General features: G+C 37.4%; 1 protein-coding gene across 1 annotated transcript; it reads right to left on the minus strand.

The window, feature by feature from the left end:
• Positions 1-14,960: 14,960 nt before the first annotated feature.
• On the minus strand, positions 14,961-15,790 carry LOC126600847 (uncharacterized). The gene is made up of 2 exons (XM_050267529.1): positions 15,437-15,790; positions 14,961-15,289 (listed from the first exon to the last, which is right to left on the minus strand). Exons 1-2 carry the CDS (start codon positions 15,597-15,599, stop codon positions 15,057-15,059), a joined length of 396 nt encoding a protein of 131 aa, XP_050123486.1. The 5' UTR covers positions 15,600-15,790; the 3' UTR covers positions 14,961-15,056.
• Between the last annotated feature and the right edge of the window lie 7,760 nt (positions 15,791-23,550).

The following is a 23,550-nucleotide window of genomic DNA, read 5'->3' on the forward strand; positions in this document are numbered from 1 at the left end:
CGTCCCACTCCGTTCCGTCCCGTCCTACGTACCAAACGGTACCATAAGGACATAAAAGAAGGCTAAGGCGGCTCGAGAGAGAGGAGAAAGTTTATGGAAGTATTTTTTATTTTATTTTTTTACTAGATGATATTATTTACATTGACGGGTAGGAGAGTAGGTTAGACGTCACAATAGAATAACAATAATATGATTCAAACTTGCAATTGACGATAATCGAATTTAAGACATCTCACTTACAACTGTTGTATTAAGTGAGAAAGTTTATGGAGTTGTATTTGTCTATTTGAAATAAACAATTTGTTAAGAGTAGTATTAGAAATTACTTAAATTTTGTTTAAGCACGGGTAACTATTGAACTCTTAAGGGTAACATTTTAAATGAGTTCATTTTAAAGTGATGATAGCCACTTAGTAGAGAAAGGTTTTATGTTCGTTTCTCGCTAAAAACGAATTTGAAGTGATGATTGGCAAGCATTGAAGCAGATGTAAACTGATCCTTTTTAATTAGACAAATTTACCTCTTTTTTTTTTATGTCAAAAGATAGATTTGTTAGATTAAATGCTATTTTAACGAGCCAAAGAAATTCGAACCCACACCATGGTGCAAGAACCACACCTCTCTCCACCATGGTAGTCGAGGGCTACTTGCATACAAATTTAATGTTTAACTTGACTAAAAGGCATTCATTTGTCGTCTATAAAAATACGGGAATATTAAAAGAGAATGGGATTGGAGACACCTTAACCATGTCAAATATTTAGTCCACTAAACTTTGTAGTTGTGCTTAAGAACATGCATGATATAAAATGTTCTATTGTCAAATAATATGATATGTTGTTAATTTATCATCACCAAAGTTATCGTTCAATTAACTTCTTATTTGAATGTGTACGTAATTTTATTTAATTCCGTATGCCAAATATCTCCATAATGTGTATGCGTTGTTGGTATGATTTGATTGATCTCTAAAACCAATCCAACACAAAAAAACACACAATTATAGTTGTTAATCACATTTATGGATTAATGAAATAAACAAAGCAAACTCCGCTCCGCGTACATAATCTGATGCCGTGGAATTTCAGCCGTTTCTATGAGTGGGAATGGGAATAGATACCCTCGCCACAGATTAGGGTATCTGTACTGTGTCACCATCCAACCATAGTTACGTTAGTTATTTCGAACTCGTTTGGAAATGTTTTTAAAATAATTGAAAGTTTTTTATAAAATTGATATTGAGTTTCAAAAACACTTTAAGTGTTTTAAACTTTCTGAGTTTAAGTATGATTGTGTAAATCATAGATTATATTTGATTATAGTTATCATTTCCTATTACAACTTGTATTCCTTGGAGATGAAGGAATATCTTCACTCCTTTTTACTACTATAAATAAAGACACTATGTGGGAGGGATAACACACATTCCCCTACAATTTTACAAACACATCTCTCTCAATTTCTCTATCCTTGCCACCGGCTCTAGTCCCTTTGTTAGATAAAATAGGCTACAATACGTTACTAACACGCTTCTATCGCTACGCTTAGGAATCTGACGTTAAAGTTTTTCTGCATCAAACTAGTTCATCCATATCATCACGCAATTAGGTTCTTTCAAAACAATGGTTTCTATCTCGATATTTTTGCAGCCTTGATAGCATGAACATTCACCATAACGCATGATCCAACTTTACGTTTTTCGAATTTTAGATTCTACATAAATTGTGTATGCATTATATTCATAATTGTTAAATTATGTGAATTTGACATTTTCCATCAATTGCATCAAATATATGTACATGCATTAAGATATTATTGATTTGAATATCCATATAATTGAATTTCATAATTGAAAAAAAAAAAAAAATCGCCGCATGGGTTCTTCGAACCCGTGACCCCGAGCAAGCATGGAGCATCAAGCTCCTTTGAAACTTGACACCCATAACGTCCAAACCCAGAAAATCCACATCGTTTGAAGCGAGACCAAATTCAACATGGTATCGTAATTTTGATTCGATATCATTGAAATTCCCAAAGAAATTTCATCGAATTTGGGTGAAATTCCAGTTTGAATTTCTTAGGTTTTTTTTTCCCGATGTCGATGTACTCTCTCCTTCCCCCAGAACTTGCTTGCTGCCAAACCTATGGCCTTGCACCGAGAAAATTTTCCCAAAACAAGGTTGCCTGCAGCAGCGGCACTGGCCTTCGTCCCTGGTGACTGCACCCAGCTTCGGCTGGGGTGTTTTATTTTTGGTTGAAACCCTAAGCCCCAAATCTTTGGGTTGATGCGGCCTAATCCTTGGCTTGACCCAACACTGACCTGAGGGGCCATGGTGCCCAGGCGTTGTGTGCCACATCATCTGTGTTCCCCCGTATCGTGTCACACATGATCCAACCCCCTTTTAGACCCGGCTCATTTTATGCAGCCGATCTACTATATTGGGTTTGGAGCCCACTATTAATATTAAGGCTTGAACAACCTTTAAAAAAAAAAAAATTCTAGGGCCCGCCTGCAGCGGGTCGTATGGATTTTTTTAGGGGCTCGTCTGATACGGCCCGTTTTGTCCTTCTCTTCCTCGTGGGCCTGAAGCTTGCACCCAAGAAAACCCAGCCTAATTTTTGGGCCTGGGTCACACAGACCAAATTTGCTCAGCCCCCCAGTAGGCTTTAGCCTATATTTTTGGGCACCGAGCTTCGTTGTTTAATACTATTAGACAATTTGGGTTATATATATATATATATATATATTTTTTTTTTTTTTTTCACCCACACTTTAAATTTTGGCCCGAAGTCCAAATAGTTAATTCAGTTATAACTATAGACCCGAAGTTCGATTTGCATATTTTTGTTGCATCTTTTTGTGTATATATTTTTGTTTGCCTGTAGAAACATATGAACCTGAAGTTCATAATTATTTTGAAACATGAAGTTTCTTATAAACATGCCTTGTATGAAAATCTGAAGTTTTCTTTAAAAACATCACCCATGAAAACCCGAAGTTTTTTCATGCAAAATTAAACCAATACATGTCTATTAGAACCTGTATGTTCTACTTCTTTGTGAATGAATTGATTTTTCTCCATTACACTCACCACATCTTGTCCATCTATTTTGTGATAGGAACATGTTGAATTTGAACAAACTCGACTTCACCACTTTGGAGGTCTCTGGAAGGAACTACCTTAAGTGGGTCCAAGATGTGAAGCTCCATCTCACTGCATAGAACTTGAGTCCCACCATTGAAGAAGAGACGGACAATCTTGTTGGCGAAGCTGAAAAAAGCCAATGCTATGATCTTCATCTGAAGACATATCCATGATGCATTGCAAACTGAATTCAACCTAATTGCACAATGGGGCTGAATTCCACCTAGTGGCTGAACCCCCCTTTTGTTTTTTTTTTTTGTGTTGATTTTTGAACAATTTTCCTTTATGTTTGGATTATTTGTTGGTGATTTGTTTTTTGATATTGAGTTTTCATTAATTACCATCCTTGAATAAATGAAATTATTTGAATTGATATTCGTTTTTAGAACTTTTATGGATGTGACTGATTCAAATTAATTTTTCATCCTAGGTATGACTAGTGGGGAAGTTAGTTGTCTGGCAGATAGTGCAACCACGCACACTGTTTTGCATGAATGCATCCATTTCACTAACTTCATACCTAAGAATGCACTTCTGACAACCCTCTCAGGCCTATCCAACCTGATAGAAAGATACGGTAAAACACGTATAATGTTGTCCAATGGTACAATCTTGACCATTGCTGAGGCACTCTATTCTCCACGTTTTGGAAGAACTTTGTTAAGTTTCTAAGACATTAGAGATAATAATTACCACACTAAAACCCATGTAGAAAACGAAGTTGAATTTATGGGCATAACTTCCTACGTATATGGCCATAAATGTATACTAGAGAAGATGGAGCGTATCCCGAGTGGTCTGTATATTACAAACATATGCGCCAGAGAAGGCCACTACGTGGCTGGCCCTACTACTGGGACCACACACGAAATTACACTTTGGCATGATCGTTTGGGACATTCTGGACGAATAATGATATGCTGAATCCTCAAATCATCACAAGGGCATCCACTAACTCGAAGTTTAGGTTCGATCCAATGAATCGCATGTCAAACATGTTCCATGGAAAAACTTATTACTAAGCCTTCTTATGAAAAGATTTGTTCGAATCCTCCTATTTTTCTACAATGGATTTAAAGGGACATTTGTTGACCAATTCACCCTCCCTGCGGACCATGTAGATACTTTATGGTTTTGGTTGAGGCTTCCACACGTTGGTTACATGTATGCTTGTTGTCCACAAGGAACGTTGTATTCTCCAAACTGTTGGCTCAGGTTATTAAGCTCAGGGCTCACCCTGATTATCTGATAAAATCTATTTGATTGGATAATGCTAGAGAATTCACATCTAAAACTTTTGATGACTATTGCATGTCGGTTGAGGTTGAAGTTGAACATCCCATACCCTATGTTTACACCCAGAACGGCCTGGAAGAGGCTTTCATTATGCGCTTACAAATGATGACTCGATCGTTGGTTATACGTACCAAACTTTTAAGGCCATGCAATATTCCACGCTGCAAAGTTGGTCCGCCTGAGGCCTGTTGTGACATAACCAGTTAGTGCCCTTTAGTTGGTTACCAGATACGAACCCAACATATCGTATCTGTGCATTTTTGGTTATGTAGTATATGTGCCGATCTCGCCGCCCTTATGTACAAAAAATGGGGCCTCAACGAAATATAAGAATCTATTTCGGATATGATTCTCCTTCGATTATTCATTACTTAGAACATTTGACAAGCGATCTGTTTACTGCACAAGGTCCCAAAGAACCTACCGTGAATCCGACTATCGCTTACTCATTCTATCCAACTCATGAGGAAATTCTAGATTATGGAAGCGTCCTTGAAGAGACGAATCCTCATCCCGAGAATCGTGAGATTTCGGTCTATTATGCTAGATTAGATGATGTATGGCGTAGAAATGAGATGATTGTCAATGATGCGTTAGCATTTGCAGTAGCTATTGAGATCATGTTAAGCGATGACATTGAACCGTGTTCCGTTGATGAATGTCGACGTAGAACTTATTGGTCAAACTGGAAACAAACAATCTAAGTCAAATTTGCTTGAGAAACGTAAAGTGTTTGAGCTTGTAGCTCATACTCCTCCACATGTGAAGCCCGTTGGCTACAAGTGGGTTTTCATTCGGAAGCGTAATGAGAAGAACGAAATTGTGCGTTACAAATCTTGTCTTGTTGCACAAGGCTTTTCACAACGCCCCGAGATTGACTATGACGAAACTTATTCACCCGTTATGGATGTGATTACTTTTCGCTACCTTATCAGTTTGGTAGTTTCCGAAAAACTTAGTATGCAGCTGATGGATGTAGTAACCGCATATCTTTATAAGGATCTTGATACAGAAATTTATATGAAAGTTCCCTAAGGACTTACATTGACTGGTTCAAATATTTCCAAACCCTGGAACACGTTCTCGATTCGGTTGAGGCGTTCACTCTACGGTTTGAAACAATCTGAAAGAATGTGGTATAACCGTCTGAGTGAGTATTTGACTAGTTAGGGATATATGAACAACGAACTATGACCTTGTGTGTTCATTAAGAAGTCACATTTCGGATTTGCGATTGTTATAGTATATGTCAATGACATGAACCTTATCGATCTTTTGGTTGAGAGCAACTCGGGAATGCTTTTGGTTGAGAGCAATCGATCTTTATCCCGTCGTTGATGTCCCAACGAAGATCTTTGAAGACAACGCATCATGCATCAAACAACTCAAGAAGGGTTACATCAAAGGAGACAACACTAAGCACATTGTGTTGAAGTTCTTCTTTTCACATCAACAACAAGAGCATCAGAAGATTGAAGTCACGCAAATCCGTCCACAAGACAATCTGGCCGACCTCTTCACCAAATCACTGCCGAAGACGACGTTTCAGAAACTTGTTCATGAGTTTGGTATGCGTAAATTTTCTGAGTTGTAACATTGCTATTTCTCTTTGGAATTGTGTTAAACTTAGGGGGAGTATCCTGAAGAATATTTGCTTGATCTTAATGTATTCTTTTCCCCTACGATTACGAGCATTTTCCCACTGGATTTTTGCTACCAAACTAGGTTTTAACGAGGCACCCATCTTGGTCTGGTCATATCCCTGATGACGTCCCGTAGACGTTTCTTTTGACTTTGCATTTCTCACACATTTTTCCTTAGACTATGGATTTTGTCCATCCTCGGATTTTTGCCATAGCCTTAAGGGGTTTTTAGTGAGACTCACTTACTTATGCAAGTTCCTACCTTATTGAGAATAAGCGTTGTTCCTTAGAATTAGTGCCGACGAGTTGACTTCCTCAACTTTTGCATGATGCTAAATCTACCTTGAGTATTTACACACTCAAGGGGGAGTGTTGTAAACTTTCCTAGTTTAAGTGTGATTGTGTAAATCCTAGATTAGATTTGATTCTAATTATCCTTTCCTATTACAACTTGTATTCCTTGGGGATGAAGGAATATCTTCTCTCCTTTTTACTACTATAAATAAAGGCACTATGTGGGAGGGATAACACACATTCCCCTACAATTTTACAAACACATCTCTCTCAATTTCTCTACCCTTGCCACCGACCCTATTCCCTTTGTCAGATAAAATAGGCTACAACATTAAGTACTTTTTGAAAAGTGTTTCTTGCAATAAACACTTAAAATATTTATATAGGATGCACTTTTTATTAAAAATTATTTTCAAAAATATTTTTACCCAAAACATTTTCAATCATTTTAAAATCACTTTCAAATTAATCCTCTATTTTATTATTATTTTTTTTAACATTTTTGCTTTTTACGGCGTTGACGCCCAAAAAATTTGGCAAAGCAAGTTGTTATCTCTGTGAATATAGTAATGAAAATCCCTATATCCAAAACGTAGGCCAAAAAGTTTTGAATACCAACGACACAATTGACGCTTTGCACGAGACTTGTTTGTTATTAAAGTTAAGGTTGATGCCTCGTGAGGGAGGGAGTCCATGATCTCTGTCACATTCACATTATATACTTTAATCATCCAACGTTTTGTTTGGGTTAATTAACTGTATCCGATTGCCTCCACAAAATTGATCAAAATCAACGTCACACCAAGGAGAAGCTCCATTTAGAGCTTTACTAATCCTTCAATTAGTTAATCATTAATCCACTCTTTCAAACACAATCCCGGAAATATTTTAGATTATATAATTTAGGATAATTAAGTACTTAAAACTCTTCAACCTTTTATTAGTCTCAACTTTTTTATACATTTCAAACAAATATCTAACTTGTTAAAAATGTCAGATCCGTTAATCTGCAGTTAATTTTTTAAACATAGATTATATCAAAACCCACCAAATGGGTATATCATGGTCAACATTAATAGTAGTTGGCTAAAAATCTAAATTTCAAAGATAGCTTATATAATATAGAGCTTAATGATCAGACGATTATTGAATTGAATCGAAAAATGGACCCAAATCAAAATACATTAGAAGGGCAATCTCCTAAGAAGAAGAGGGTTCAGAATTCAAATTGGGTTTCAAGGAGCATGCTTTTGTATATGTAATTTCCTCATTTGCCGATTCTCGACTCGTAAAGCTTCCAGTTCTTCTTTGTTGGCAATGAAGATGGTGGTGGCCGTATCATGGCAGTCCATACCATTTCAACAACCTCCATGACCTTCTTCTCGATGTTGGCGGCTTGAGTTGTAGGGTGGAATTGGTGGTTTTGTGTTGAGTTTGGAGGTGATGGCCTGATGGGGGTGGTGGCGACAGTTAGTTGGTGGAGGCTATGCTTCCATGACTTTCTTTTGATTTTGGAGACAAAGTAAGTCCTAATTAATTTAACATATTTTTAGTTGGGCTTAACATATGTGACATTTTCACAAGGTTTGGTACTTGTTTAGAATGTATAAAAATGTTGAGACCAATTTAAAATGATACTAAAGGGTTGCGGGTTTTCAGAATGATCTATCAAGGATTTACATAGTCACAATTAGATAATATTTATAACACTCTCCATTGAGTGTGTAAATACTCAAGTAGATGCAACATCAAGTTTGGCAAAGTTGATGAAGTTGACTCGTAGGCATTGATCTGGGAACAAGCTAGCAGGGCCGGCCCAGACCCAGTGCAAGCAGGGCAACAGTCCAGGGCCCAAAAAAATTAGGGCACCAAAATTATTAGGGTGATATATTTATATATATATATATATATATATATATTTATGAGAGTATAAATTTATAAAATTTGGTTCAAAGACACAGAAATTTAACTAGAAGTGGTGGTTTGTCATTTGAAAATAATGAAGAGGTCTTGGGTTCAAAACACCATGTGTGCTTATTTACTTTCCATTTTTTTACAAATTTCTTTTTATAAAGAGTATAAATTTATAAAATTTGGTTAAAGGATCAAGAAGTTTAATTAGAAACAATGATTTTTGTTGTTTAAAATTAACAAGAGGTCCTAAGTTCGAAATGCTATGCGCATGTTTTTTTTTTTCAATTTTTACAAATTTTTGTTTGGTTGTTAATTTATTTTTAGTTACTATCTAGTAGCTATGTGGGTTGTTATTTTTAAATATTCATTTTAATTCAAGTCTAATCTTCAACAAAGAATAATATGTAGACCAAATTTGCAAATTATATGATGTGTCATCAAAATGTTTAATTTAGTGCCCATTCATTAATAATGCATATCAATTAAAGACTCGAAAACATCATTATTTTTTAGTCCCATATTGACAAGGTTAGTAAATAAGAAAAAAACATCTCACGATTTATTCAAAAACATATTAAAAGTTCAGATGGAAAACAAAACTCATCATCTATCTACTTGTAAGCCTGGAGTTTTTTTGTTTCCCTATCTCAATACAAAATAAATTAGTCTTTCTGTGTTTCTAAATTATTGAGTTTGAAGTGTTTTTTTTTAAGTATAATTTTTTCGATGTCTTATGTGTGAAAATAAATAATTTTCTTACAAGAAGTTATGGCACTTTTTTTGACGTCGCCCCGAGCCTCAAAAATCTCTGGACCGGCCCTGCAAGCTAGTCTCGAATATGGAACTTGCATATGAAAATGAGTCTTACAAAACCCAGGTATGGTAAAACCCAATATGAGGCAAAAACCCATAGTCCAAGGAAAAATGTGATGTAAGGCAAAACCAATTTAAATGCCCACGAAAAGGGTATGACCAGCCCAAGATGGATGCCTCGTTAAACCTAGTCAAATAGCAGAAACCCAAAGGGAAAAAATGCTCGTAATCGTAGAAAAAATAGTACATTAAGGCAAAGTTAGTATACTTTCGGATACTCCTCCTGAGTTTGACATAATTCTAAAGATAACTAATAATGTTACAACTTAGAAGGTTTACACCTACCATTTCTTTGAACAAACTTTTGAAAAGTAGACTTCGGCAGTGACTTTGTAAAAAGGTTGATCAGGTTGTCCGAAGAACAAATTTGCTCGACTTCAATGTACTGATGTTCTTGTTGTTGATGAGAGAAAAAGAACTTCGGCACAATATGTTTAGTGTTGTCTCCTTTTATGTATCCCTTATTGAGTTGTTCAATACATTCGATACATCTTGCGATTAGCTGCCCATCATCTAGGCGGCTACCCCTAGGTCGATTTTTAGAACATTGCTAAAAAGAATCAGGCGTTGAAAATCATTGGTGGTCCAAGATTGGACCAAAACCCACATAGGCTAGGTCAACAAAACAAAAAAAAATGTGAGCTTAGGCCCAAATCTGGGCTGGGTTCTGGTGCAGGCTGAGAAAGATAGGAGCGTGTTGATAACATGTTGTGTCATATATTATTTGAGGGAGAGAGGGTGCGGCATCAGTATAGAGAGAGTGGAGAAATGTAGAATGCTTAGGGATTGTTATGGTTCTCCCTATATCAATGCCTTTATTCATAGGAAACCAAAAAGAGAGTATTAACTTGTCCTCCAAATAAGTACAATCGCATAGGCAAGGAATATATCACTAGAATAATAGATAATCTAGAAATCAAATATATTTAGAATTTACACAATCACAATTATATAATATTTATAACATGGTAGACCAAATTTCTACACCAAAGTTATTCATCAAATGATGTGGCACCAATTAAATTTGTACCTTAATTCAAGCTGGCATTTTATTAATAATTGTAACAAAAAATTATGTGGTGTAGAATGTGACACATCATTTAATGCACAAATTTGGTTCATGAATTTGGTGTATATAGCACTACTCAAATTTATATGATGCTATAAAATGTGTCACATGATTTGGTGCACAAATTTGTTGTATATAACACCACCCTAAAGATAATTGATTATTCCTTAAAAGCACATAAAACTTCCAAAGTAATCAGATGCATTTTTATCACTTTCCATTTTATATTAATAACGACAAATTCCCCTAAATTAAAATTAATTTTCTTACTAAACGCTAAGTTTAAAAATCTTCACGTACAGATAATTGGCCCCAAAGTCATGAACAATATTGTCCTGCAACTAATTATTTTGAGCTTAGTGTGAAGATAGAAAGCTGGGTGGCGTGGGAATTGTCATCAGGGACTGGTTTGGGCACCTCATCTATGCGCGTGCATTACGGGTTAACTTGTTTTCTCCCCCATTCAGGTGGAAGCGGTGGCCGCTCGTTAGGGCTTGGTCTTGGTGATGGAAAGGGGTTTTAATGATATAATTCTTGAGTGTGATTCTCTCCAGATCGTGGAAGCGCTCCTCCGGAATTCTTCGGACATGTCTAATGAGGGTCATATCATCGAAGATTCTAAGGATTCCCTTCTCAGGATCACTGGAGCTTCTGTTTCCCATACCCGTCGCCAAGGCAATGGTGTTGCTCATCTCCTTGCCCGTTCCGCCCTTCGCATGGATAGTAGTTCCTGTTCGCGGTTTGAAGAGCCACTTGACCTTAGTTTAGACTGCTTTCCTCTTATTGTAATTAGGTGGCTTGTTTGGCCGGCCTCCGCCCCTCCTGTAATTGGCTTTTTATCAATGGAATTCTACGATCGTTGCTTTAAAAAAAAAAAAAAAATCTAAATAAGAACTGTGCAGCCTCCTTCTCATTAGCTCCCTCCCCCAGTGCGTTGGATCACGATTAATGTGGATGGCTCTTTTCGTTCGTCTACAAATTATAGGGGCGTCGGTGTGGTGTTCCCAACGAAGCCGGTAGCTATGCTGGAGGTTTCGCTCGCAAAGTGCCTCACATGACTAGCCCCAACACGGTTGAGATTCTCGCTGTTCGAGAAGGGCTTGAGTTGGCTACACAGAAAAATTGGCAGCTTGTTATATTGGAGTATGATGCGCTACTAGTAGTCCAAGCTATAGGCAGTTTACAAAGTGGTTCTTCTGCCATTGATTTACTGATTGATGATATTAAAACTCGCATGCGGGGATTTGACAAGTCCAAAGTTTGCCATGTTCACCAATCTGTCTATGATGCAGTGCGTAGAAAGTTGGCCATTTTGTCTAATTTTACAAGTTGCTAGTTTGAGGAGCTTACGAATTTACTTCAAAATGTACTTCATTTAGATCCACATCTTAAAGAACTGAAATAAGCAAAGCAATATATATACCAAAATATATGCGAGTTTTCTTCATATAATATTTGAAAAGTTTTTGGATGCTCTCCTTGCTGATTGTATGCATTCTTAATATTTTAAATAAAACCGTTATCGTTTCTTCTAAAAAAAAAAAAAGAAAAAAACATTAAGTCTTATCTCTATAATCTTAAATATATAAATATCCCTAGGCTGGGTATGTTTTAGAGCATGATAGAGTTTAAGCCTAGAGAAAAAATAGTCATAGAGAGCTTAATTACCAACTAGAAAACATTAACATCAACCATGACTAAGAAGAAGGTGAAACATGCATGGTAGAAAATGATAGGGCTAGGAAAGCTTGCTTTAGAAAGAGGAAGGCAAACTTGGTAAGGAAAATGGGGGAGCTAACCACCTTATGCGAAGTGAATGGCTTTGCCATCGTCTACGACCAAGACAACAACGAGCCAACGGTGTGGAAGAACTGATTGCAAGATTCTTGGAAATACCAGAAGTGGAGCAGAAAAAGAAGATGACAAACCAAGAAACTTACCTTCTGAAGAGGGCAGTCAAAGGCGAGCCCTGTCCTTAAGGTAAGCCTTTGATTTGTAATCTTCTTGTATCGATCTATTTTCTAGAATCTTGCGAGCATTTCTTCCACAATTGGGTCTGATGGCCATGCAGTCAGCTCGTCGTTGTCTGTGCCGTAAACAATGGTGAGCTCACTCATTTTCTTCAACAAGCTTGCCTTTCTCTATTCTAATGTGGTTTTTTTTTTGTCCCTATCATTCACTATCCAAGCGAGTCTCATCTTCTTCCTAGTCATGATTGATATGTGTTTTCTTACTCAGATCTCTCTACTTCTAAGCCAACTTTATTGCTCTTAATGCCCCACATGATAAGGTATATATAGGAGCAAAGATATGACTTTGCGACTTTACTCTAAAGACAAAATTGGAAAATTAGACAAATCAGCGGCGCAAGCCGTTTTAATGAAACAATCATGTATAAAGTTAAAAAATCTATTCCTGTAGATTCTAGTATTACGTTGTTATTAACTAATAAGATAAATTACCTTTACGTCTAGCTAATTTATGCAATTTTGTCATTATTAAATGCCGTATTGAAAAAAAATTCTACATTTTTCAAAAGTCAAATTATATTTTAATAGATTTTAAAATAACCGAAAACTCTTTTGGTAAAAGTGTTTTTCACTGAAATCTTTTTTAGAAATGTTCAACCATTCAGTCCTAGTACCCACTAACATTGGGATGCAGAAAAGGGAAGACGAGTCACATGTTTTTGGGCCTTAGCAATTTTACCCAACACTAAAAATTCCAAGATTGTAAAAAACTAGTTGATTGCAGAACCAGTTCAACGAGATCAAGATTGTAAAACCCACTCTTTTTATTTTATCACAATCAAGAACAAGAGGATTTTCATGGTCCATCCGACTCGAGTTGAGTTTCGAGTTAAATTCACAGAGTTTTAACCCTCTGTATTCAAGGTATATTGAAAGAATAAGTTTTTTTATTTAGTAATTCATCTTCCGTTTTTAAGTTGGACAATTTTTTGTGTATTTTTTCAAGATATCATGAATATAGTGGGTTGTCAATTACAATCTAATCCTCTAAACCATAGGAGGAGGCCCTAGAGGCCTAGACTGTATAGAATTAAGGGCTCATTTAACATATTCTTAGGTAACCTTTAACCGAGGAGACTAAATATAGTCCCGTTCAGAATTATAGTCTTGCAATAAATTATTTTTAAATAAATATTGTAAAATTATTAGACCATATTCATATACCATTTCCAACAAAATTGACTAAATATAACCCCTCAATAATTTATTATACTTAAATTTTATTAGTTAATTTAATTGGAATTCCAATAAAATAAACTCTTAATGTAAAGTACGATATTGCTACTTTGAAAGCAAATGAAACAATGGAGAAAAACAAATATCAAATTACTCTCTCGTAGCTTCCCCTTCCTATGCAAGTTACAATGGTAGGTAGGTCTTTGACCTTGGTCTTTCCAAATCAAATTATGCTAGGAGACTAATTCAATTTGTAGGTAAAGAAAGAAAGTATCCAGACGAGTTCTATTCAATTGAATCCAAACAACTCAAATGTTCATGACCTCTACTCTGTTGTTCCAAGCCTAACCATTGGATGCTTTGAAATTTAGCCATTGAATTTGAATAATTTATTGAAGTGGATGAGTTGGGCCCTAGAAGACGGACTGGGAGGGAGGTTGGACTTAGCCAGCCGACTCCTTCGGCCAAATAATGGTTCGGTGGGTTTCACAAAAAATATAGCACAACCTTCTAGTGTAGTTGAGCTTTTGCACAAATTAGGCAATTTTTTAGCTTTTGAATCCCTCTCCATTGAAGATTTCCATAGAGTCCAAAACAAAAATCTACCTAAATAAGAAAATTTAGGAGAGAAAACAAAGATTCCTATCCATCCCCTTTGGTAATGTGAATGCATGTATCATCCTTTGATTTATTGTTGTATTTTCCTGTTATTATGGTGTGTGCAATAAGTTTTTCATTTTACATTTCCAAATATGTGTAATCGTGAAGATGATCAACTCATGCATTTTATTATGTTTAAGAAAAATTGTTTTCCTAAATTTATGGTCTTTCTATACACATTATTATATTGACAAAAGTGTTCTCGTACCATAGTATTTGTTAACGTGTGAAAATATTATAATGTGCAATCCAAATTTAGTCTGAAAAAAATAAGAGAACACTGCTCCTATTTGAAGTATACGGTTATAAAATAAAATCAAACTACGAAATCACCGGGGACATTAAAGTTAAAAAAAAAATGCAGGCAGACTGTATTATTTCTATCATTTTATGTACAAGATCCAGAAACATAACACAGTACAAATACAAGCAAAGACTGAGTCCTGCAGTACAGCCAGTCTTTATATGGAAACATCTTAGACAATTCCTTAGGCTTTGGTCAACTAATGAACAACCAAATTACCCTTTTATTCAAACAAAGAACGTTCATTCTTCCATCTTCCACATTACCTAAAAGACTTTTCACATCCATGGAACTAAATTTACGGATCACAAAATCTTGAGAAAGTCTTTATTAGAACAGCAGAAGGTATACATCTTCGTCTCATAATTTCATCATCATATAAGAATTAAATGATGAGTAGTTATGATAGAGAAAATATTTACATTTGGCCTCACCGTAATTTCTTCCTCACCTCTTATTGTTCTTTTTAGAGAGGGATTAAAGAGTGAGAAACAAAAAAAAAAAAGCAATTCATACCAAAAAAAAAAAAAAAAAAAAAGTTTCGACCAAAAAAGAAAAAGAGAAAAAAAATCAATTTATACAAAAAACCTCTGAATTTACAAAATGAAAATATACAAGTTAACACGACTCGAAACCAACAACGATTATATATTAAAAAACATGTGTGCCCTTGCGGGCCTGAGATTCAATAATCCCTTTGTAAAGAGCTTGCCTATTGAGTGGCATGCTGTTGTCCTCCATTTTATGATTCCCAGAACCCTTTTTAGCCTGCTTTGTATTATTACCGGACCTCCTCTTGCGGTACTCTTTGTTATTTGATGATGGTTCCACAACATCCTCTGCAAACCTAACAGTCTTTTTGGTTTGCACTTTCTCAGATCCTCCTAAGTACCCAAAAATAAAAATAAAAATATATAATTTAGACATTCGGTTCGTGCGAAAGGTGACGCGAGTCAGAAGTTCAGAAGGCATTGCTAAAATTTTCTGGAAACAAAATACGAGGACGAGAAAATTAGAGACGGTTGACTTACCAGATGCCAATCTTTTGTGGGGGGAGAGAAAACCACCAAGTTCAGATTCAATATTCTTCATGAAATCGGAGAGAAGCCGTTTGTGGAGTTGATGGGCAAGAACAACCACGCTTCCAGATACAGCAAAAACAGCCATGAACCCTGCACCAATAGAGTTCTCCATCTCTCTCTCTCTCTCTCTCTCTCTCTCTCTCTCTCTCTCTCTCTCTCTCTCTAGAATCAAAATGTCTAATTTGGATCAAACACCATCATGATCTTTTTTTTGTATCAACAAGGTCATGGAAAAAACCCAAGAAATTCATAGTAAAACAATTACAAAAAAGAGAAAAATAAGAAACTGGTGAGGAATGGAACTTGGTGGGAGATTGTATATATAGTGCGAGAGAAAGAGAAAAAAAGCGGTTTAGAATTGACGATGTATACAAGAAAACATGAAATTGACCATGCTAATGAGGAATGTGCCTAAAATTGTAAGACCCAGTAAAAAAAAGACGGCTTAACCGATTTCATTGGTTAAAACTTGAATTAATTAAGTGTTGTTAATAGTTAATTGTTTTTTTAATTTTCTGCCTGTATTTATCCTCTGCCTTTAAGTGCTAACGTCAATTTGCAACAAGTAACAAACCTGCTGTTTTTATCTGGATTCTTGGTGTTATAACCGCAAATCAAACTTGGTGAGTTGCCTTATGAGTTACTACTTTTAATTATAATTTTGGTGACCAGGAAAATAATAGATTCAATTCTTTATAGGGTACAAAGTCTTAAAATAAAACGAATTTATTAGGAAAAACTGTCTTAAAATAAATTTTGGGTAAGAATAATCATCCAATTTACTATCGTTGTTGTAGGCCTATTTGATTGAATTGTATTTAGGACAAAGAGGGAGAGGGGCCGGCGGCAATAGAGAGAGAAGAGAGAGATGTAATTTTGAGGTGTGTGTTGTATCATCTCATTGTGCTTTTATTTATAGTAATAGGGAAGGTTAAATCCTTACCCTATTAGGATTACAACTCTAATATAAATTGAATTACTAAAGGGAATATACAAAGGTACTCTTAGATATACTAGGATTTACACAATCACATTCCTAATCCAATAGGACTGCAACACTCCCCCTTGAGTGTGTAAATACTCAAACAAAACATGGCATCAGATCTTCAGCAAATAAGGTAGAACAGTTGATGAAGTTGTCGCCATACAACGGGTGAATGGGAGTCTCAAATTTAAAAGAAAGTATGCATGGGTAGTCAAACTCACAAAACCTCGCTATGATAAAACCTAAGGTAGGTAAAATCTCATAGACTAAGGAGAAAAGTGAGAAGTATGCATAATGTCTTAAAATAAACGTCAAAATGGACGAATGTAGTGAACTTAACGGAGTATGATCATCTCAGGATGGGTGCCTCATTAAAACCTCGTTAGGTAGCAAAAACCCAGTGGGAAAAATGCTTCTAATCGTAGGAAAAAGAGTACATTAAGATCAAGTGAATATGCTTCAGGATACTCCCCCTGAGTTAGACATAACTTCCAAATAAGAGAACTATAAGCAATTCAACTCAGATAATTTACGCATACCGATTCCTTGGACGAGCTTCTGAAAAGTAGACTTGGGCAATGACTTAGTGAAGAAATCGGCCAGGTTGTCCTGGGAACAGATTTACTTGACTTCAATATTTCGATGCTGTTGTTACTGGTGAGAATAAAAGAACTTCGGCGCTATGTGCTTGGTGTTGTCTTCCTTGATGTATCCCTTATTTAACTGCTCGATATATGCTGCATTGTCTTCAAAGATTGTCGTAGGAAGGTTAATGACAGAAGAAATACCACAAGTGCTTCGAATATATTCCATGACTGCTATCAACCAAAAGCACTCATGCGATACTTCATGCAAGGTAAGAATCTCACCATGGTTCGAAGAAGTTGCAACTAGTGTTTACTTGGTAGACCTCCAAGATATAGAGGTGTCTCCAATGGTAAAGACATAGCCCGTTTGAGAACGTGCCCTATGTGGATCAGACAGATAATCAGCATCTGTGTAACCAACGAGGCGAGAATCAACTCGAGGACCAAGGGGGATGGCGACTCTTGTAACGCCCCGGTCCCAAAATTATTTATTTCAGATAATAATTTTGATGATAGGCCCACTTTAAACTCTTGATAATTTTCAATTCAAAGGTTAAGGTTCTTTTCTTTTAATTCCTTAATTCCACAAAATGGTCTAAACCATAATTCTTTCACCAAACATACCATTATTCAATTATCTTACCAATTTATTCCCAATTTATTCTCTTAGAGCAAGACTCTAACTAAATATTAATTCTCGATTATTTAATCTTACTTATTTTATGGTTGTATCTAATGTCTCGTTAGACTGCCTACGTACCCTAAACAAGGATCAAGTCATTCGTAGTTCACAATTCATTCCATTTCTATTCCCAAAAATATTCCGGTATCGGCCTAATTCCATTTTAACTTCTACAATCGAATCGAATCAAAAGGTTATCAATTATGGATTCAGAACATCAAAATTTGCATGAAAAAGGCAACGTCGGCCCACTGGCCACGCGCCGCCGCACGCACCACGGCGGGTGGCGGTTGGCCGCTCCGACTCGCCGGAAAATTTCACTATTTTTTAAAATTCCCAAATTTAACATGCAGGTAGAGTTTAATGAGAGGAACAACTTTCATACTTGGGACGAAGTCCAATTTGGTCGGAAAACACCTCAATTCCACTAAAACTTGTCGAAAACCCTAGAATTTAGGTGACCTCGATCTATGTCCTTCGGTGCTCCGCCGCCCCATTCAAGACTTGGGACATGTTCCTGGGTTCACAAGGAGTCCATTGATAATGGTGGTGGTCGGAGTTGGCTTCAGAAAATGGCGGATCGCCGCCAAGGATCTCCGACGCACCTCACACCCACCGTGCAAATTTCATGTTTTCATACCCTTTTCTCTCCATTTTTTGATGGATTGGGTAAAAGGAAGGTTATAGGATGATTTTTCCAAGATATAATGGACATGATTCGTCGAAAAACCAACGAAAATCACCGGAGAAATGGGGAAAACAGGTTAGGTCACGCGGGTTGAGGAAACCCGGTTCCCTGCCCTCCATCTCTCCCCTTTCTCCTTTTCCTCCCTTCCCCTTTTCTAATTGGGCAGTGCCCATTCCTCCCTCTCCCTGCTCTCCACGTGGCTTCACCAGACATATCTGGAGAGATCCAGATTATGGTCAAATGACCATTTCATCCCTGACTTTATTTGTTTATAACTTCTTCGTTATAGCTCCGTTTCACGAACGACTTGCGCCTACGCGTTCGTGAGTTCAAGCCCTGTTCAAAAATATAATTTGTGACCTCAAAAAGTTTAAGAATTATAAATAATTAATTCCCAAATTCCAAACTCCAAACTCCATAACTAGTTTAATTCAAAACTAAACTCAAGTGACTTACTATAAATTCTCAATTCTTTTCACATATTCATAATTTTGAATATTTCAATTCATATATTTAAGTTTTTAGGGTATTACAACTCTTCTCGAGGATTCATGGGTGTAGAACAAGCCCAAATCCATCGTATCCTTGAGGTAGCAGAAAATATCTTTAACACCATTCCAGTGTCTGTGTGTAGGCGCATTGTTGTATCTAGCTAAAAGATTAACAGTGAAGGAGATGTCGCGTCTAGTGCATTGATCTAAGTACAATAAAGCAGCAATTGCACTTAGGTATAGAACTTCAGGCTCCAAAATCTCTTCCTTATCCTCTTTAGGATAGAAGGGATTTCGTTTAGCATCTAGAGTCCGAACGACCATAGGCATACTCGAAGGCTTCGCTTTATCCTTATTACGTCGCAACACCTTTTGGGTGTAGTTCGATTGATGTACTAGGATTCCATCCGAACAATGCTCGATCTCCAGGTTGAGACAATATCGAGTTTTCCTAAGATCTTTCATCTCAAATTTCGATTTCAAGTGAACGACAATTTTCTCAAGCTCTACGGGAGTTTCGATGAGGTTTATGTCGTTGACATAAACTGCAACGATCGCAAATTCGAAATGTGACTTCTTGATGAACACGCATTGGCATAGTTTGTTGTTCACATAACCCTGACTTGTCAAATATTCACTTAGACGAATATACCACATCCGCCCAGACTGTTTCAATCAGTAGAGTGATTTCCTTCATTTAATCGAGAGTGTGTTATTTGGTCTAGAACTATTTGAACCAGTCAATGAAAGTCATTTTGGAACTTTCATGTACATTTCTGTATCTAGATCCTTATAGAGATATGTGGTTACCACATCCAAAAGCTACATATTCAGTTTTTCAGAAACTATTAAACTGATAAGGTAGCAGAACGTTATGAAGTCCATTACGGGGGAATACTTCTCCTCGCAATCAATCCCAGGGCGCTAAGAGAAGCCTTGCCTTACGAGGCATGCTTTGTATCACACTATTTCATTCTTCTCATTATGCTTCCTCATGAAAACCCACTCCACTTGTAGCCCATGGGTTTCACGTGTGGTGAAGTAGGAGCTACAGGCCTAAACAATTTACGTTTCGCGAGCAAATCGAGTTTAACTTGGATTGCTTGTTTCCAGTTTGACCAATCTATTCTACATCAACATTCATCAATGGAATGTGGTTCATTGTCATCGCTAAACATGATGTCGAAAGCAACTGTATACATGAATGCATCATCGACAATCATGTCATTCCGATTCCAAACCTCATCCAATACTGCGTAATAGACCGAAATCTCATGATTCTTAGGAGGTCAGTATGTCTCATCTAAGACATCACCGTAATCTAGAATAACCTCATATGTTGGAACAGATGAATAAACAATGGTTAGATTCAGACTAGGGTCACTAGTTTGTGCCGTTTTCCTCTTACGGGGTTGTAAAATCCTTTGAACCAGGGGGCCCGCCACCTTTTAGGGTATGAGCAGGTGATTGGTTAGCCGCCAGTGTACCAGGAGGCGTGGGACGTGCGGCAGCCCCACCCTTGAGGACGGTCCAGCCTTCCAAGGCGGTGTTACGACATACGTTAAGTACGTACATCCTTACAGATGCGTTTGCAGCATGTATATGTGATATCGTCACCTTTGCTAATCAGTAAAAGCATCTGGCATGCTTTAAACGATGTTCTGAAGATCTAGAATAAGTCGCACTTTAGTTTCAGACTAAGGGGTGTGGGGATCTAAGTGAGACATAGTGGGAGTAATCCACAACAATTCGCGGTGTTCTACAGGAATGTTAGTGATCTTATCTCCCCCTAGCGACGGGAATACTGTCTCATCGAAATGACAATCTGCAAAATGTGCGATAAGGAGATCTCCTATCAAGGGCTCTAAGTAGTGAATAATGGATGGCGAATCATAACCGACATAGATTCCTATTTTTCTCTGAGGACCCATTTTGGTACGTAGTGGCGGTGCTATTGACACATAGACTGCGCACTTAAACACACGTAAATATGAGACGTCATGCTTGTATCCAATAACCAACTGTAACAGTGAATGAGGTTGGGTGACGATGGGCCTCAGGCGAACCAACATAGCTGCGTGCAATATTGCACGGCCCTAGGCAGATACCGGCAAGTTGGTTCGCATAACCAAAGTCCGAACTATCATTTGGAGGCCCTTTATGAAAGCTTCTGCTAGGCCATTTTGGGTGTGAACATGAAGTACATGATGTTCAACTTCAACCCCAATAGACATGCAATAATCATTAAAAATCTGTGATGTAAACTCTCCAGCATTATCTAGTCGAATCGACTTGATCAGATAATTAGGATGGTGAGTCCTAAGCTTAATAATTTATGCTAGGAGTTTCGCAAATGCAACATTACGTGTGGACAATAAGCAAACATGTGACCATCGTGTCGATGCATCAGCCAACAATATGAAGTATCTAAATGGTCTGCATGTTGGTTGGATAGGTCCACAAATATCCTCTCGAATTTTCTGAAGAAACTCAGAGAGGTCATGAATAATCTTTGTAATTGAGGGTTGAATGTTCAACTTCCCAAGGGAGCATGCTATGCAAAACAGATAGCCGGGATAAGATTTCAAGTGATGCCTATATGATGTTTTGAGGATACAGCACATCATATCTCGTCTAAGGTGTCCCATTTGATCCTGCCAAAGAAGGAGAGTGCTGTGGAACCCAGCCATAGGGTTGGCCACGTGATGGGTCTCAATGGTGTGAATGGTTGTTATGTACAACCCACTCGGGAAACGTTCCAACCTTTCGTGAATACGCTTCTAGCCACTTTAGTGGTTTCGGCCACTAAGGGTGTAAAACGCCCTAACATGTCTTAGAAAAATAAAAATTTATTCTTCCATAAGAGCGGATGCCTCCTGAAAATCTGAAACCTCCAGAGTTGTAGTAGTATCTTTGGAAAGTTCTACAAGCGCAAAGTTAGACTCACGACTGGAATGATACTTGGTAATAGCCCTAGGGGTAGCTCGGGTGAGCCTTTATTTTGTTGACCTTGGTCCCATGGTGGGGTTTGCCACCCTTTTCCACGGCCACGACTAGATTTCCATTGGTTATGGTTGCTAGAATTAGTCACATATGCTTCAAGCAGAACGTTCGAGCTAGTGGGTCGAGCTTGATGATTCTTCATCAAAAGCTGATTTTGCTTTTCAGCAAGAAGTAAAATAGATACCAAATCCAAAAATTTGGTGAACTTTTGTGCCCTATATTGTTGCTACGGGATAATATTAGTGGCATTGAATGTCGAACCGGTCTTCTCCAGGAGATCCTGTTCGGTTAACTCATTTTACAGAATTTAAGCAGTGATCTGATTCTACAAACTTTTGAGTTGTATTTATTCACATACTTAAAGTCTTGGAAGCGTAAATGTTGTTAGTCGTGTCTTGCTTCAGGCAAGTAAATATCTTTCTGGTGATTGAAGCGATTGGCCAGAGCGAACCAGAGGGTACGTGGATCCTCCTCTGCGAGGTACTCGGTCTGTTGTACATCATGGATGTGTCTGCTGATGAAGATCATAGTAGTAGTTTTCTAAGCTTCGTCGATAGGTTCATGGTCAGTAGGTTCCTCAATATTAGTTCTAAGACTCTTTGCAGTAAGATGGAGCTTCACATTTTGAACCAACTTCAGGTAGTTTCTTCCAGAGACTTCTAGAATGGTGAAATCGAGCTTGTTTAAATTCGACATGTTCCTAAAATGGAGGGTACAACAAAATGTGGTTAGTCATATGGAAAGTCATAGACATATATCGTAGAACATTCGGGTTCTATAAACATGTATTGGTTTAATTTAAGCATGAAAGCTACGGGTTTCATGTGGTAAGTTTTGAATGAAAACTTCGGGTTTCAAAGGCACTAAATTTGAAACTACAAGTTCAATTTAATTATGAACGTTCAGTTCATATATAAGGGTACTTGCAAGAACACATAATACAATATATAATAAAGTGTAGTGAATTTGTGGATTGCTTTAGGAACCCAAGTGCGAGTGCTTCGGGACTACGAAAGATAGTCAACGGTTCAAAGAAACGAAATAATTTATTGAATCGTTAAGTGCCAAAAAGTGAGCTTCAGGCCAATAATTTTGATTAATTGTCAAATTAATGGATTGCGGGTCATTTTAATTAATTCAATATATTAGACCATACAAGGTCGATTGGAGAAGCAAAAAAAATTATAACATTCGGATTAAAATTATAAAGAATGCCAAAAATAACATTGGATTCGAAAAACCATAGCCCAATGACGGTGGGCTTGGGTGCCATGAGCATGGTAAGGCCTTAAAAAAGGCTTAGTGGGCCACGAGTTGCTACGAGTAGTCCAAATCATGGCTGCAAGTCATGGGTCATTTTTGGGTAAGCCCAGCGGCAAAGGCTGGCTTGTTGTGGTATTGGGCTGAAGCGCTAGCAAGCTCAGCTGAATATGGCCTTGGGTTAAGGTGCAGCAAAGCCCAGCCGAAGTTGGCTTTGTGGTTGGGCCGTGACTATGCAAGCCCAGCAGCCAAAAAAGCTGCTGCAGGCGGGCTAGGGCAAGGGGACGAGCCCAACAGGCTTCAGGCATACTGGAGATAGGCCAGGGGCACATAGGCGAGCCCAGCAAAGCTGCAGGCTTACTGGAAT

This window comes from Malus sylvestris, chromosome 14 (genome assembly GCF_916048215.2).
Source record: "Malus sylvestris chromosome 14, drMalSylv7.2, whole genome shotgun sequence".
Lineage (NCBI taxonomy): Eukaryota > Viridiplantae > Streptophyta > Magnoliopsida > Rosales > Rosaceae > Malus > Malus sylvestris.

Bases quoted from the DNA above. Each gene is read 5' to 3' on its own strand.
- LOC126600847 (XM_050267529.1), bottom strand. From the start codon at position 15,599: ATGGAGAACTCTATTGGTGCAGGGTTCATGGCTGTTTTTGCTGTATCT. The intron at 15,290-15,436 runs GTAAGTCAACCG...TTGGGTACTTAG, and splicing joins CCACAAAAGATTGGCATCTG to GAGGATCTGAGAAAGTGCAA.